Source organism: Felis catus, chromosome C1, assembly GCF_018350175.1.
Source record: "Felis catus isolate Fca126 chromosome C1, F.catus_Fca126_mat1.0, whole genome shotgun sequence".
Lineage (NCBI taxonomy): Eukaryota > Metazoa > Chordata > Mammalia > Carnivora > Felidae > Felis > Felis catus.
In genome coordinates this window covers 48,990,936-49,009,653 of record NC_058375.1, presented here as the reverse complement: position 1 = coordinate 49,009,653, position 18,718 = coordinate 48,990,936, and the positions used below count along the sequence as shown (strand labels likewise).

The following is an 18,718-nucleotide window of genomic DNA, read 5'->3' as shown; positions in this document are numbered from 1 at the left end:
CACATCAAAGTGCTGGAAGGGTGGTGTGCCTGGACAGGATACAGATGATGTTCCACGCCCCTTCCCACATACCTTGCCCTGTGCATCTCCTCCATTTGGCTGTTCTTGAGTTATATCCTTTTATAATCAATAAATAGTCTGGTTAAATAAACTGTTGTCCTGAGTTGTGTGAGCTGTTCCAGCAAATTACTCAAACCTGAGGAGGGGGGTGTAAGAACCCTGATTTATAGTGGGTCTATCAAAAACACACTGGACTTGTGACTGATGTCTGAAGAGGGTGGGGCAGTCTTGTGGGAACCCTTACCCCATAGGGTCTGTGCTGACTCTAGGTAGATATCGTCACAACTGAATTGGTTCGTAGGGATACCCAGCTGGGGTTGAATTGCTTGGCGTGGGGAAACCCATACACGTTTGGTGACCAGAAGTCTGTGGTGGTAGTAGAGAGGAGAGGAGAAAATGAAATGTTTTCCCCTCTACCCTTGGGTTTGAGCTCAGCACGAGCAGAGAGTATCCACAGAGTGGGATGTGCGAGGCCCAGTGGATTCAGAACAGGGTATGCCACCTGTACAGCACTGTGCTTCTGCAGGCCACGTTTTAGGAGGGACCCTGGCACGCTAAGAGTGTGGCCGCTGAAGGCACTGCATGATGGAAAACCTAGGGTGTGAAACGTGGCCTAGGGGAACATTTATAAAACCTGGGGATTAAGTCATTAAATAAAAGAGGAATTGGGTTCATTTCAAGAAATGCCTGTGAGTATAGATGCTTCCAGTGAATAAAGCTGGCCTCTACAGTTCCTTCCAATGCCAAGAATCAATGACCCAAAGCACTTCATTCCATAGTTGCACTGCTGTTAGTATGGCATTCTTAAACACAGGGAGGCTGGCTGCAGATTTTTACAGGAAAGGATCGCAAAAATGGTAATAATGTGTGTGGATACTTGTAGCCTAGAAAGAAGAAGGTTTTGGTATTTCCCCACATGATTATCCTGGAGCCCACATTCTGTCATTTTTTGATCCCTCAAAGCCCTTCATGTTTATACACTGTTTTTTGCTTTGTTGAACTTTTTAAAAGTGCTAATGTTAAAAGCTTTAGAAATCAACGCATAGGTGGAGTTCCATCAATCTCCTTTCCACAAACATTAATTGAGCACCTGCTGAGTGCCAAGTCTAGGGAATACAGCAGTATACCTAAAATTCTAATGATGGGGGACATATAGCAAACATACGAAGAATGACTGTTCAAATGAGGAAAAATAGAGGGGGATCATAACAGTATATCAAGTCACAGAGAGTGTTCCCACAAGGCTTCGTTGAGCCAATGGCATTTGAACTGAGACAAGAGCCAGAATCATCCAATAAGAATTATCCATGGTTACTTAACAGTGAGCTGGCCAAGACTGGCCCAACTTAATACTGGTGCGTGTGGCTCACCAGATTCCACCTTTCCATAAAACTAGAAGTTTTGGTTTCTTCTTCCTGCTGGTGCCTCAGAAGAAGAGGCTGGCTGCAACTTCCCACAAGCTCCAAGTTCTCCAATGTTAGACATCTGGCTTTCCCAGCACCTGCTACAAACAGCACCTAAACTGACCACCTAGAGCCTAAGCAGATTTTTTTTGTGTGCAAGGCCACCTCATGCTCACTTCGTAAAAAGTGAGAGGATACGGTTTTTCAGAAGCACAGCACCCAGAGACCAGGGCACCCACGTAGCTGCTGCTTTTCTGTCTATGAGGTTCAGCCTGTACCAAGTGACTCTGCAGGTGTTCTCCATGCTCCTGGTGCCTCCCCAGATCTGCACAGAGAGTAAACCAGGCAAATACCCAAGGAAAGAGCATTGTGGGCAGAAGGAACAGCCCCTAGAAAGCCTTGTGGCATGTTTAGGGAGGACCAAGGAAGCCAATGTTGGTGTAGCAGAGTGAACAAGGGGAGAGGGGGTAGAAAATGAGGTCAGAGCAGGACTCAGATCATGGCACCTGTGGGCCATGGTAGGAACTTAGGATTTGTTCTATGTAGAATGGGAAGCCCTTGGAATATTATGAGTAGCAGTCACAGTCAAATGTATACTTTCTATGGGATGGTTCTGGCTGCCGCGTGGAGGATAAATTAGAAGGGATGTGAGTAAAAAGAGAGAGACCATTTAGGGAGTCATTATGGTAATCCATGAAGGAGATTGTAGCAGTGACCAATTAACTAGATAAAACCTATAATTTAAGAATTCAAGTACCCTGCTTATTCTTTTTTTTTCTTTAGAGAAATAACTGAGCATAACATCTTATCTTTGTTTATCGCTTTTCTTGCCATATAATCTACATAAAATCTTAGTACCCACAGACTCCCATCTTTCCTTAAAACAGAGCAACATCAGAGGGTACACTTTTATCTCCATTTTCACAAGTTCAAAGTGATCGGGTAATATGTTAAAATCATACTTCTCTTGGGGCGCCTGGGTGGCGCAGTCGGTTAAGCGTCCGACTTCGGCCAGGTCACGATCTCGTGGTCTGTGAGTTCGAGCCCCGCGTCAGGCTCTGGGCTGATGGCTCGGAGCCTGGAGCCTGTTTCCGATTCTGTGTCTCCCTCTCTCTCTGCCCCTCCCCCGTTCATGCTCTGTCTCTCTCTGTCCCCCAAAAAATAAATAAACGTTGAAAAAAAAATTAAAAAAAAAATAAAATCATACTTCTCTTATGCCTTTTTACTACATTAAGCTGTTTATTAATCTCCTACAATTGGTGGTTTATTATTACTGTTATTATTATTATTGTTGTTGGCACTGTAAGGCATATAAAGAAGCATGAGATACTATTTTAGACATAGGCATAAAACCTTAAGTAAGGGGGCACCCGGGTGGCTCAGTCAGTTGAGTGTACGACTCTTGATTTCAGCTCAGGTCACGATCCCAGGGTCAGAGGATCGATCCCTGAGACAGACTCCTTGCTGAGCATGGAGACTGCTCAAGATTGTCTCTCTCCCTCTCTCTCTCTCTGCCCCTCCCCCATTCGTACTCATGCTCTTTTTCTCTCTCTTAAAAAACAAACAAACACCTTAAGTAAGAGTGTACGGCATTATGTGGATAAATGCCAAATAAATGTTATAAAAAAAAAATAGGTGCCTATCTATCCTAAATAGTGAGACTATGAGGTAAAAGTTGTTACTTTACCATTTGAAAAATCTGTATTTCAAAAAACAGAATAAAAAGTAAAAGGCAAAGGCAGAAGGACACTATTTATAACATATATGACGGGAAAATTTTTCTTCTTGCTGTATAAAGAGCTCTTGAAAATCAGTAGGAAAAGGACAAGCAGCCGAGTTTCACAAACTAGCAAAAGATCGAGATCGGCCATTCACAAAGAAGAAATAAACATGAACACCTACAGGGGTGCCTGAGTGGCTCAGTCGGTGAAGCGACCAACTTGATTTCAGCTCAGGTCATGACCTCATGGATTGAGCCCTACTGTGGGCTCTGTGCTGGCAGCATGGAGCCTGCTTCGAGCTCGCTCGCTCTCTCTCTCTCTCTCTCTCTCAAAATAAATAAGCATTGAAAAAAATGAACACTAGATATGTGTGTGATGGGTGTGGGGGAGATTCAACCTGAGTGGCAATGAAAAAAATTTAAACAGCAACGAGACATTATTTTTACCAATAAAACTAGAAATGACTTTATAAGGGAAATATCCAGGGTTAACAAAGATTTCAAAAAAAAGAATACTCATAAGCTATTGGTTGTTTTTTTTTTTAATTTTTTTTAACATTTATTTATGAGACAGAGAGAGAGCATGAACAGGGGAGGGTCAGAGAAAGAGGGAGACACACAGAATCTGAAACAGGCTCCAGGCTCTGAGCTGTCAGCACAGAGCCCGATGCGGGGCCGAACCCACGGACCGCGAGATCATGACCTGAGCTGAAGTCGGACGCTCAACCTACGGAGCCACCCAGGCGCCCCTAAACTATTGGTTTATATAAAAAGCCTTAAAAGTGCATGTACTTTGGCATAAAATCTCTGTCAATCAACTCTGTAGAAACAATTATAGATGGATAGATGGTTTGCCTTTTTAAATTTACATAATAATGTATAAGGCTGGGTCCCACAGGAAACAGATTATGTAAGTTCAAATTAGCATGATTCCAGAAGGGTTTCGTTTCTAAGAGTCAAGGTGTTGCGCAGGAACCACAGGCTAGCTGAGGCAAAGCTCTGAGCTGTCCTCAGTCTGCAGAGAAGAGAAAAGGGGAATGCTTCAGGGGAGCACTCTGCAGCTCAGGCCACCTGGAGAAATGTAGTGACCTCTGGGCAAGAAACACAAGGAACTTAAGGCAACAGTGCGGAGAAAGAGTCATCTCCTGCCAGGGCCACCCACTGGCCAAAACCAGCCAGAATCAGAAGGCATCAGAGCAGATCATTAGTCCACACAGATCAGCTTCCTGGGTTGAGGAAGGAGGCAAGGAACTGGAGGCATAGGAACGTGTCCAGTAGGGCAGTAATGTTTAAATTAGTAAAAAACGGGGAACAGTAAATGTTCAACAAAATAGGACTAGTTAAATAAATGGTATATCCATGCAATGAAATACTGTTTAGATATTTTAAATGTTCTCATGGAGACATAACTATCAATGTGTAAAGATACCTGCATTATGTTATGGACTGTAAATTCTTTTAAAAGATTACAAAATTGTAAAATCCTAGTTTGGTTTGAAAGCAAAACAAAATTTAAACATTAAAAAAAAGGGAAGCGCACCTAAGTGGCTCAGTCGGTCAAGGGTCCTACTTAGTCTCAGGTCATGATCTCATGGTTCATGGGCTCACCCACATCAGGCTCTGTGCTGACAGCTCAGAGCCTGGAGCCTGCTTCAGATTCTGTGTCTCCCTCTCTCTCTCTGCCCCTTCCCTGCTCACATTCTCTCTCTCAAAAATAAATAAACATTAAAAGCAAACAAACAAAAAACAACAAAAAAACAAAACAAAAGTTCCTGTATGTATGTGGAAATTTTCTATAAAGAGATACTATAGCACCTTGCCACATTTAGTTGAACTGCTTATAATTTTGAGAAAGCACAGGTTTATATTTGTGTAGTAAACTTTTTTTAGACCTTAATGTTTTTTTTGGAGCAATGTGATTCACCGCAAAATTGAGAGGAAGATACAGAGATACCACATGCACCCTCTGCCCACACATATACATATACATAGCCTCCTCCATTATCTACGTCCCCCACGAGAGTGATACATTTGTTACAGTTGATGAGCTCACATTTACACAACATAATCACCTGAAGTCTGTAGTTTACAATGCGGTTCACTCTCGCTGTTGTACATTCTAAGGGTTTGGACAAATGTATAATAACATGTATCCGTCATTACAGAGTATTTCCACGGCCCTAAAAATCCTCTCCTCCTTTCCTCTAGTACACTTTTTAAATCCATGATCTCCTGATACCCCTGATTTAGTTCAACCTAATTAAACAAAATAACATAGCAGTAATTATTACTCCTCATTCCCATAGACCACGTGGATGTACCTGGGGGGTGGTCCAGAGAGAGATGGTTTGTGCTGCATTCTCTCACAGTATGGACAGAAGTCCTGGCTCAGAAACTGTGCCTTAAAGCACTGAGATAATTGGAGAAAAGGCAAGCCAGTTTTGCACTGTCATTTTGCTTAGACTTGCAAAAGCAAAACAGACTAGAACGCAAGTGCAAAGGACGTTAAATTTCCAACTGATAAAGGCTGGCTCAAAGATTTAAAAACGGCGCAGTCTGCAAAACTCCTGGGTATAATCCACCTGAGGACATTGTGATGACTCAATATTTCGTTTTTTGTTTTTTTTTTCTTCTGTAAAATTAAGGAAAGTGATTCTGAACAATTATGCTTTATCAGAGCAGATTTTAATACTAATTAATCTCCTTTGTTTGTTTAAAGTAGGTGATTTCTAGAACTTGGATTCACTGTTGCTAGTCAATTACAAGGCGGTGAGATGGATTATATGGACTATCTCTCTTTTTAAAGACATTTTTTTTTATGTTTATTTTTTGAGAGAGAGATTGACAGAGTGTGAGCAGGGGAGTGGCAGAGAGAGAGGGAGACACAGAATCCGAAGCAGGCTCCAGGCTCCGAGCTGTAGGCACAGAGCCCGATGCAGGGCTCGAACCCATGAACCGTGAGATCATGACCTGAGCCGAAGTCGGATGCTCAACGGACTGAGCCACCCAGGCGCCCCTGGACTATTTCTCTTTTTACCTATCAAAATAAATTTTCCTCAGTTCTTATATACTATGAAACTTTGATTTTTTGAACTTTAGTTTACCAGTAAAGAAAGTTCTGAGGGTCCATAGGAAAGAAGAGCATCCCTCTGTACTTGGATGATGAAGGAGGTGTTTATAAAGGAGATAGCACTCTACTCTAGGACTAACATAAAATTACCATTTGTCAAGGGCTGACTGAGATCCAGGCTCAGTGGTACATAATTTGTACATCTTATATTGATAAGGATTATTTTTCTAATCTCACAGATGAGACACTGGAAATCAGAGATGTGAAGTAACTTGCCAAAGTCAATTGACATCTGGGGCTAGGATTCAGAATCAGGTCCATAGGACAGATAGTTCATGTCCTTAACTACTACATTATACTGCTTGTGATTAAGGATTAATTTTGCACAATTATGGAAAAGACTTTTTTTTTATTTTTTAAATGTTTATTTATTTTTGAGACAATGCAAGAGACAGAGTGCAAGCAGCAGAGGGGAAGACAGAGGGAGACACAGAATCTGAAGCAGGCTCCAGGCTCTGAGCTGTCAGCCCAGAGCCCAACGCGGGGCTCGAACTCACGAACCGTGAGATCATGACCTGAGCCGAAGTCGGACGCTTAACCGACTGAGCCACCCGGGCACCCCTCTTTTTCATTCTCTACACTGTTGTTTCTTAACCTTCAGTGTACATAGGAATCATGTGACATGTTTGCAAAGAATACAGATTTTCTTGTCCTGTTTTGAGAAATTCCAATTCACTGAGTTCAGAGCGATCCAAGTTGTGTTTTATTATCCAGCATCCTGCATGATTCTGACCCACCTCAGGTGGTCTGAGGTTCAAAGGTTAGAAACCACTGTCATTGTCTCCAAGTACGAGCCCTTCATCCTTTCTGGAATATTTTCCCACCGCCTATCTCCTCTTTCAACTACATTTTATTTGTCAATTCCTTTGTGGAAGAAGATTCCAAAGCAAAGTAAGCATTGCAAAGAGAATGACTGAAAACAGGGAGGGGTGGATATTAAGGAAGACAGGCCTCTGCAGAGTCTCCTGTTTCAATTTCTGGAACACCTGGGACTGCTGATTTTAGTCAATTACAGCTTGAAAATTGCAACTCCACCACCTTCTGGAGCATACTCTTCTACTCTGGACTGAAATAGGTAAAATGTAGTATCTGTTAAGTAAACAGTCACTTACATATTAGTCTCGCTCTGTCAGCACCAATTATAATTCCTTCAAAACAAGCTATACAATCTTGTGGGTTTTGCCTTTATAAACCTGTACTCCCTGCTTGGAATTTGGAGCACACTATCAATTTTGGTCCACTCTGTGTCTCCCAGATTGCAATTTCTCAGACCCCAAATGTTTTTGGTTGCTTTCTAGCCTCTTCCTCTCAGTCAATACCTTCATGGAATCATTCCCATCCTCCTTAAGCCGGTTTGGTGTGAAATTGCTCTATGATCTCCTTTTTACATAACTCTATTTTTTCTGTTATCACACAGTTTTTCACAAAATTGAAAGACCATACAGCCCATTGGATGCCCAATACAACATTAATCAAATAGTAGTGCATAGCTGAAAGACAATTCAAATAGAAGAAAACATCCACGGTGTAAATGTGTATGTCATGCTGTACAACTGCATATAAGTGACGGAAGAAAGATGCAGAAGAGGAAGGTGTGCTGGGCTATCATTTTCTATAAGCCAAAAGTACATCACGCCAAAGAGTAAGAGCGGATTGGATTGGTTGCTCATTTTGCGTCTAAAATAACCCTTTTATTTTACTCTGCCGTGAGAAATCAACTTTGGTAATTTTCATTGATGTCAGAGTTCGGTTCAATGTTGTGAAGAAAGAAATGGAATACTTTGGGAATAACTCTGGGGATGTAATGAATTCCTTGCCCCTGGGAAGTTTACGAACCACAGCGGAACGTCAGCCACTTAAGGGTTCTGTGGAGGGACGTAAGTCTAGCTGGGAAGATGGACGAGATGCCTTGATAGATGTTCCTTTTTATTAACTTGTTAAAAGAGAATAAAAATCCTGTTGATTAAAACAGTTTGTATATTGTTGGTAGAAAATTGAGGAGTAATGTAGAGGAAGGGGCGTGTGTTTTAGAGCCACAGAGACCTGGGAATGAATCCTAGATCTCTACCTGCAAGGTGGCCTTGAGGAATGTACTGAACCTCTCTGATCGTTGAGTTTTTCATCTGCACAATGGTGATAAAATACCCACTCTTCAGGATGATTAAGATAACATGGAAGGATTTATGTAAATTTATACATGGCAGCTTGACTCATGGAAGTATTTAGAATGTTAGTTCATAGAATTCCAATGATGAAGAAATGATTTGGGCATAGGTTTAGGAGTTAAAGTACTTTAAAAATCTTTCTGAAGGTTTAATTTCTATCATAATAATACATGGTATGGCTCTCTGGCATTAAAAAAAAAAAGACGAAGAAAAAATAAAAAACCCCTCACACTTCATCACAATAACATTTGCCACATTAGCACAGGCTTCACAATTCAGCTTCCCCGTGGAGTTTGGTGAGATTTTCAGCTACACTCCCCTCCCCAGTCCCATTTCATATTTTTATTTTGTTGTTGTCTTTTTAAAAAAGGAAAGTCTGGTTGTGTTGCTTATCTACTATTACTTCCAAATAAGAACATGCTTTCATTTACTGAAATTGGATCCCCATTCACTGCCTTGGCACACTCAGGACTGTCTTCTCCAGAGGGTTGGAGGCCTGTTAGATGGCGCACAGTTGGAAGCTGGTGGCACCGAGTCCCTGCCAAGGCTGGCAGACCTTTAAGATGGCATCTGGTGACCTTTTCCCTGAGCCCCCCTGGGTCCTCCATTTGAGATTTGATGTTCTCGGCAGGGGTGTAATCCAAATCAAATGTGAGATCTGGTGAGTTGGAGTTATACCGGAGGTGGGCCAATGGGAAGTCTCTACACTGCTTTGGGCAGTCGATGCTCCCAGAAGCCCTTGCAATGTTTCTTTCTAACCCTGAGACTCTGAGCTCTAGTAGACGGTGCCCTAAAGGGCTGATTTGCAGGAAGAGCCCAGTGTGACAGAGGGAACAACTGAACAGCTTTTGCCTCATTTATTTATCATCCAGCAATGCAGTAATCCTAATTGCTCTAGTTGCAGGATGGCACTAAACTCTTCACGGCGTCCCTGAGAGCTGCAGCCGAGGTCAGAAGTACACATGAAGAAGCCAGTCGTGCCTTGTTTCCAAGATCATGTTGATGGCATTTTTTTCCTCCTCTTCAAATGGCAAATTTCTATTTTCAGTTCTGCAGGTAGATAGCACACAAGCCTCGAAGAAAGAACTGTGCGTTTGTGAACAGCCTAACAACCAATGTGTGTTGACGAATTGTTTGTGCTAACAACAGGCACATGCCGTTTCTCAGCTGGGGAGTCATTTTCGTGATAATTTTAAAGTGCTATGTATGTTTTTTTTTTTTTTAAACAGCTTTTACTTTGAACAGATTTAACAGGTTATTTTTGGTTTTACATCTACTGTGACTGTTTTAACAGACAGGCAGATACATTTCACATTTCTCAGGCAATTCTGTCCTGCAACTGCCCACCAAAGGATTTTGAAGGTGATTGACAAAAAGATGATTTATCTCCCTTGCCTTTATCCAGTGGAGTTAACTCTCTGCCCCAAACCCATTCTTGCCTTCAAATCTGTACTTCCTCCTCCTCTACTCTCTGCTCCTCACAAAATGTAAACTTTCATGGATTCTCTCCTGACTCTATGGGCAGTAGGCACTCAGGGGTCATCAGGCAGATTTAGGTTTAAATTCCAGTTCCACTATTGAAAAGCTGTGTACAATTAGACAAATCACATCAACTCTCTGAGCCTGAATTCCTTCATCCTAACAACGAAAATAATATAAGCACCTACCTATAGGGTTAATCTCAAGATTAACTACCTAGTGTATGTGAATGGCTCTAATGGGACTGTCATGTAGTTAAACGCTCAGTAATATTTTTTTTTAATTTTTTTTAACGTTTATTTATTTTTGAGACAGAGCATGAATGGGGGAGGGTCAGAGAGAGGGAGACACAGAATCCGAAACAGGCTCCAGGCTCCGAGCTGTCAGCACAGAGCCCGACGCGGGGCTCGAACTCATAGACTGCGAGATCATGACCTGAGCCAAAGTCAGCCGCCTAACCGACTGAGCCACCCAGGCGCCCCGCTCAGTAATATTATTTTTGCAACCATTGCAAATCCTAGTTATTCGTCCCTCTTACGAACTTCAAATAGCACTGATTCTCTGTAATATTCACTTGACATTGATTTATATGCTAATTAAGTATGTTTCATATTTACGTAAATTTTATACTAATTTCTTTGAACAGGTTATGGAAATATAATGTATCTATCTACCTATTATACATACACACATAAAAATGCACATGTCATATATATAGTCTCACCAAATTTTCGCAAATGGGTTAAACCCTTGTAACAAGTGCCAAGGTAAAAGACAAAACCAAAACCAAAAAAAATTGAATAGTACAGATACCACAGAAGCCTTTGGTATTCCCTTCTGGGCTCTACACCTCCCTAAAAAGGTAACCACTACCTAGAAGCTATCGATCTAATTTCTGGAAGTAGATTTTTACCTGTGGTTAACTTTACTCTTTGTGTTATTTTTGGACAGCCAAATGAAATTAAATTTCTTGAGGTCAGGGATCATATGCTCTATGTCTTCTTTCACTGCAAGAATTATTTGTTAAATACACACCTTTGTCCTCACTTTCCCGCCTTGCTCTGTTGTCATTCGACTGCACCCGTCTGGAAAATCCCAGCCCTGAACGCACCCATCTCTCCTTCTCCCATCTCCACAAGGACTCCTAGGCAATCCTAGAGAAGGGTATGCCCCCTCTCAGCCCGAAGCCACAAAATTGTGGTCTCCAACCTTCATGGCTACTTGGTTGTACCCAGCCGACCTTTCTTCTTGTTCTGACCAGCTCTTTTCCACTTTTCATAGCAGCTGCCTCAAGCCATCTGCCCTTAGTTCAGACTTCCTTCCCTAGCACTTCCCCCTTGAGAGCCAACAGGGAAGCATACCTTATATATCAAAGAGAAAAGTCAAGCTGTCACCCAATGTATAAATAAATTTGTCTACATCCTCACCTATCTCCCTACTATCCTACCCTGAGGTTCCATTTCTACCTCTGTTCTCTCAGTGACACCCCACCTCACTTTGTTGGGGTTCATCATATTTCATCAGTGACATCCTCTCTTTCCCTCTGGCTCAGTTGGCACCATTGACATTTAATTGTGTTAATGTGTCCACTATCCTTCAACATGATAACAACAAAGCCCAATCTGAAACCCTCATTGCATTCCAGTTACCAATCCATCTCTCTCCCCTCTTGCAGCCAAACTTCTTTGCAGAGGTCTTTATACCTCTGGGATTCGGTTTCTTGCCCCCTTCTTTCCCCAGCCTACTTCAGCCCAGCATCCATCGCCATTACCTCACAGAAGCTCCTTTGTCAAGATTCCTGTCGGTGTCCTTATGGCTTAAAACAATGGACACTTTTCAGAACTCACCTTTCTCAGGAGCCCCTGACACTGTTGACTATGCCCTCTTTCTGGAAACATCCTTTTCACTTTGTTTCCAAGCCCCACACTCCCTGGTTTCCCTCCTGCCTTACTGAGAATTTCTTCCAAATCTCCTTGTAGGGCTCTTCTGCTCTTTGTAAACGTAGGTGTTCCTCTGAGTTCTTTATCAGGTCTTCTTTCCTTCTCATGCTACCTCAACCAAGAGGATTTCTATAAAAAGCATACATACATTCAAATCATTGCCTGTGCTTTGTTTGGCTTTATCAAATCAACAAGTAACGGAGTGATTGTTTTATGCTCCGATGATGTCATGATTTAAAATGGATCCTTTGCATTGTGTCAATACTAACAGTTGGAATTTAGTGTGCCTTCTATAGCTATATAGAAATTGACTTTTCCTGATTATAAAATAATATTGTAATATCATAAAATAAATTTTTAGGAATGTTCTGAATTCTGCTACCCACAGACACTTACTGTTTATTTCTGGCATGTTTCTTTTTAGATGTACTATGTACTCTCACACATAAACACATATATTATGTACATGCATTTTACATAGTTGAGATAATTATAGTTTTCACTTATTTGTATAACTGGAAATTTTCTTGTGTCATTAAGACTATTCCTAACTATTTTCATGGCTTTATAAATTCTATCATATGAACATAGAATGAAATATTCAACATATTCACCTATTACTAAATACTTAGAATTTAAAATTTGTCTGCTTCTGCATTCTTTTCCATAATACACAATTTTAAATATTGATTTAGTAGGTTAAAGCATTGCGACTTCCTGACTGAGCCTTCATACATTTTGTCAGGTCACCCAATATATTAATTATATCTATTTATATGGACGTTGGCATTTGACTTTCTTATTTTCGAAGTTTTCTCAATTTAAAATGATGTCTTATAATTGCTTTGATTTGTGAGTCTTCAGTTGGCAAACAAGGTAGACTCTTTTTTTTTTTAGTTTGTTTATTATATGCATTTCTTTGAATCATTCCTACAGTTGGTTTTTCCTTTTCTTTTCCCTATTTAATATTAAATTTAAATGGAGGACTCTTGAGAAGAAAAGAAGCCACAGGATAGCATAGTCTCTCTAGCTAAATGATCCATACACAGTAACCAACATCTCCTCCTTCATTCCACCGTGCTGAGTTACCACTGTTCACACCACCAGAGTAACACCCTCTATTTCTTATGCCAGCCTAGTTTATTCAGAGTCTGCCCTGTGAGTAACAAAGTGCAAAACTGTTTCTTCACAGCAAGGAAAATGAGAACTTGAAGACAGAAACTCAAACAGTACTCCAGAAATCCATGATTGGTAGTGCAAGACAGATGAGCAGAGACTCCCCAGCTCCTACTAATCCTACTGATCATCAAATCAACCATGACCCAGATGATGAGGAAGAAAACAAGCACCAAGAGAACAACCAGAGCCCAGAGAACAACCAGAAATTCCTCACAGGAGCACTCACAAGCAGATTTCTGGATGGCAAAGTGAGTGACAAAAACCCAAGCTTCTTTTGGTAATTGACTAGGAAAATTCAAATTAGGTTCATGCCACACACCCTTGTACTAATGGTAATTAATATATTTTGCATAAGAGGGACTTGGAATTCATTTTTTAAATCAGAAAATAAATTTGAGATCATTTTGTATATTGCATTCTGGTTGACCACCAAGTGAATTGGCCAACCTACTCTACCTGCAGCTAAATCAGTGATAATCATATAGTGATACATGTAAATGTACATGCAACCCTGGGATGTGCTCAGGGGGAAAGGTCTGTCTAACATTACAAGAAGAGGTCATTTATTTTCAAAATCCAATGCGACCAGAACTGTATATTGAAAAATTATCAGCCAAAACCATCTTGATAGAAATATATATCTCTGCACTCTGTTAAGAATCAACCAAACAATTCACAACACACTAACTTGATAATGATGAATCCATATGATTAGTAATTTGTAATTAAAAAGCAAGAATAGCAGCAATTGGAAACTGGATCCAAATCAAGACAAAACTAATGATTCATTGATAACAAAGTACCACTTCCAAAAATTGCTGAAATTGCATTTAGACGGATACATAGAGTAGGAGATTTGCAGTGACGCCAAGCATTAAGTGACAGCCAAATATTTCAGTAGAATACTGAATTCGAGTCTGCAGTAAACTCTAACATAACTATTTTTAGTTTATAATTTTAATAGCCCTTACTAAATCACTTAGATCCTAGCTAGTCTTTAGTCATCTGAGAAAATAAAAGCCTATAGATTTGTGATCTTTTCCTCGTAAGAACTCTGCGAAGCTTATAATTTAGAGTGGTTAATGGCCCACCAGTGGACCTCAGACCGTACTCTGCAAGGTCTAGTTGAACACAGGTCCCAAAAGAACAGTGACTTGCCCAGAATGTCAGTGGCGCAACCTACACTGGAAATGGTGCCTCCTAATCCCCAGTTAATGTGTTCTTTCGGCTGTCTTGTAAGTAGTCCTTGAATTCAGGGCCTGGTTGCAGCAGGATATAGTGCATCTGCAGAGGTGAAGTGACCTCTTGTGAACTTCTAACGACCTCTGAGTTTTTACATAATTTTGACTCTGGCATTAATGTATTTATTGTTACTCCCCAAGGATAACCTTGGTAATAATATCATGTCATAAAACACTTTATTATTGACTGGTTGCTTTCAGATAAATTATATCATTTGCTGTTTGGAATTAACCCCTTGAGGTAGGTACCAGTGTTTTCTCTATCACTATGGTATAGATGATAAAACTAAGGCTCAGAGGGGCACCTGAGTGGTTCAGTCAGTTAAGCATCTGACTCTTGATCTAAGTTCCCACCATGATCTCAGGGTCATGAGTTCAAGCCTTGTGTTGGGCTTCATGCTGGGCATGAAGCCTACTTCAAAAAGGGAAGGAAAACAAAACTGAGGCTCAGAAAAGTTGAAGAGGCTCATAAGTGTAGAGAGAAGATGTTTATCCAGGGTTTCTTCTCTCTCTTTTTTTCAAATCATCTTTCTAATTATAAAGTACTGCATACTCATGTACAATTTTGGCAGATGGAGAATATAAGAAGAAAACTCAACCAAAGAAAAATAATAACATATTTCTTTCTTTTTTTCTCTGTGCATAGATATAGAATGAGAATCATTATGTATTTACTCCTTGTGATCCTGCTCAATTCATATTAAGAATTTTCACCCTGGCTTCAAAAAATTCTTCCTAAGCATCATCTTGAATGGTTCTATGAGAATCATACTCAGAACAAGCACTTAAATATCATTTATTATGTGCCAGGCACCATTCTAAGTTCTGTACATGTATTAACTAACTTAGTACTCCCAAGCACCCAATGAGGTAGGAACTCTTATTCTCTTCAGCCCGTATAGGAAGGAACTGAAAAACAAGGAAGTCAAGTGCCTTGCCCAGGTCCTGAGGCTGAGAAGGGACAGAGCCACAATTGAAGCCCAAGTCCTAGGTTCCTAATCACCACCAACTGTATTCATTCCTTTGTATGGATATAACATGGCTCATTTAACTAATCCCTTACTGATGGGCATTTAAGTCATTTCTAGTTTTTCTCTTATAAATGGAAATGGGTTTTTTGACACTCCCTCTACCACATCAAGCAGCCCATTCATGGAACAGATTCCGCAGTAGCCATTATCATGGCCAGAATGTTCACTGAATAAGCTGTTCTTGGACCTCCAAGATGCGGATTCTTTGCTAGCTCTGTAGTGCTAGAGGGGGATGATTTGCTCCTCCCCTCCCAGAACTCAATGAGGTTTCTTGTGGGAGACTCAGCAGGGCTAACACCCAGCCACCAAATACAGCAAGGCCTCCTGGGAGGTGTGGGTTCTGACTAATTGGTTCTGTCTGCCGAGTCTATGATGCTGGCCTGCCAGATGGCAGCCACAGTTGCCTGGTAAAGAGACCCTCATTACCACCTTGACTAAGTGGTAAATGGAATTCTGCTGCAGTGAAAGAAGTAAACCAGTCAGAACTCCTTCTAGATCCTTCTCTCTCACACATAGATGAAAATAAGCTTTCCTGCCTGGGATGTAACAGGCAATCTGGACTGCCTGAATTTGCTCCAAAAGAAAAGTTGCTGATAAAGACTGAGCTAACGTGGGTGAGGACAGGCAAGTGTGAAACTCTTTTCTACATTACAGATCAAGTTTGAAGAGTATCATTAGTTAGGAGGAGGTAAGTAAAGCTGAAAATGCTATGAGAGCTCATCGTTTCATGTATCTGAGAACAGTAAGATATCTTAGAAATCAGCAAGTACAAATCTCCACTTCTGAAATGAAGAACGAAGGGCCCAGAGAGCTTTAGTGATTAGTTTGAGGCTTTACAAGTCAAGAGCCTGGCTCTTCTTAAGAGTAGCCTTAGAATCCTTTTTCTCCAAATTCTGTTCCTTATGTGTCTTGGAAAATACAAATACTGTTTGTATTATTTCTCAGAAGCATCAGCTCTGCCTTCTCTCAGAAAATAAAAAAGAATGTGTGACTAGCTACAAACTCAGTAGCACGGTTTCAAAATTAAAATTGGAGCGTGTTTTTTGCATCTGGCAGCATGAAAATGAAAAGTGTGAGTGCTTTAATTTTAATAATTATCATAGTTGATCGGTAATGTGTTCTTTTCAAAGTGCTTTTGTGTGTTTTATCTTATTTGTTCTCCACAGTACCCTGAGAGGTAGGTGGAGGCACATGATGCTATCCTCATTTTGTAGATGAAGAGACAGAGGTCAAGGACATTTCCACCTGGCCGTGCATTGGTAGATTCATCATGTTCAACACAGAACCTTTGATCCTGCTCTTTTTCTGTGGTCTGTGTCTCACAGAGTAGACTCCCATCTTTGCCGGTTATATCAGCAAGAAACCTGGGCATGCTTTCCTTCTCTCTCTCCGTGAATCTAGTATCACTGAGCCCTTTAAATCCCAACCCTTTATGTCTCTCAGAAATGCCTTCTTATTTCTGCTTCCTCTGCCATCATCCTAGTCAGACCAGCATTGTACCTCAGCAAGTTGATTTTAATTATCTCCAAACTGGCTGTCCTTTTCTATGCTTCTGTCTCTGTATTGGTCAGCTACTGTAATAATACTGCTGTGTGACAAATCACCCCAATACTCAGTGGTTTATAACAAGAATCATTTATGCTCACATCTGCAGATGTGAGCTAAGACAGCTTTTGCTTTCTTTATTTAGACTTTTCTAGGCTTGGCTGCAAATGATAGATTTAGTTCAGGTCTGCTCTGGGTTTTTCTTACTGTTCTGAACCCAGTAGGCTCCTCAAGGCAAGTTCTTCTTATAGGAATGGAAATGTTTCAAGACAACAGACTCTACCACAAGTACGTATTAAGTCTTTGCTTGTGTCATATCTGATGTGGGAAACAAAGGCAGAAGAAAAAATTAAATTTCCTTGCAACTTAGCCCATTGACAAGTCTGTGAGACAGGCAGAGTGACATTCCTCTGGGAACTCAACTGCCTCAATGTTGACTCTTTGCTGAGGGCAAAAAGTGATCTTAGCTTAACATTATCCTGACCTCCAGGATCCTGTAGGTTTCCTTTAACATAAAAAAAATTCCTTTGGAAACTCCCTTTATCTCTACACCCAAATATATGTTTGCAATCATCCTCTAAGCATCAAGCTCACTGATATACATCTGAAGGATCTTATTGATGTGCAAATGTTGGGGCTCTGGAGCCAACCCAAGAAAAAAATTCTTAGGATGTCTTTGGTGCAAAAAAGGTGGTTTTCTTAAAGCACAGGGATAGGACACATGGGCAGAAAGAGGAATAGTTGATTGTTTACTTGGGAGCTGGGGGAGGTAAAGACAGAGGGAAGTTTCCAAAAGCATTAAAAAAAAGTTTTTTTTACATTTATTTATTTTTGAGAGACAGAGAGAGACAGAGCACAAGTGAGGTAGGGGCAGAGCCGAAGCAGGCTCCAGGCTCTGAGCTGTCAGCACAGAGCCCAACGCGGGGCTCGAACTCACAAACTGTGAGATCATGAGCCAAAGTCGGAAGCTTAACTGACAGAGCCACCCAGGTGCCCCTACAAGAAAAGCATTTTAATATGCTAAAGAAGACTCATGGGATACCGGGGGCCTAACTATTTCAAGCTAAGGCTATTTTTCCCTCAAGGAAAGTATCAATATTAAAACAGTTGGGAATTCCTGGAGGAATGTTCTACTCTGCCAGCCTCAAGTATTTATCAACGGGCTGCAGGTTCTAAGGAAATTTGATATTATCTACATTTCCTTTTTGCCTTTATTCCACATAATTATGATTAAGGTTTTATTAGACAGTAACAAATGACCTTATCCTAACAATAGCTAGCCCTTTCAAGGTCCTAGAAACCTTGCTTCCAAAATTCCTTGGAGACTTATGCTATCCCTAACCCCCTCCCAACTTGAAAGTATATAATCAGTCACCCATTACAACCCCAGTGCAGCTCTTCTGCCCATGGGTCTTGTCCCTGTGCTTTAATAAAACCACCTTTTTGCACCAAAGATGTCTGAAGCATTCTTTCTTGGCTGTTGGCTCTGAACCCCAATACTTCCACATCATTATCCATGAACATCTGCCCCACTGGCCAAGGTAAACCACATGGCAAAGCACAACACAACTGGGGCAAGGGTATATATTTTGCCTCTTTTAGGAAGAACTTCAGAAGCACTCAAGTGTGGCCACTACTTAAAAGACTTAAAACCATTGTTTAATCCCCTTTGCCCTAGTATAAAATGCAAAGTCCTTGATGGCCACTCCAACTCACTTCTGTTCTCTCTACTTCTCTCACATGCCCACCTTTCCCTAAACAATCTCTATTTCCCAGATAGAGTTCTGTTCCATTTTGTCTTCTATGCCTTGTCCATGCAATTCCT

At 40.9% G+C, this 18,718-nt stretch overlaps 1 protein-coding gene across 1 annotated transcript in view; it reads left to right on the top strand.

Moving 5' to 3' along the window:
* Window positions 1-18,718, top strand: part of CC1H1orf87 (chromosome C1 C1orf87 homolog) — an 80,200-nt gene that overhangs the window by 6,400 nt on the left and 55,082 nt on the right. The window contains 1 exon segment of the mRNA XM_045035929.1: window positions 13,090-13,324. Within this exon segment, the coding sequence (XP_044891864.1) occupies window positions 13,090-13,324 (235 nt within the window).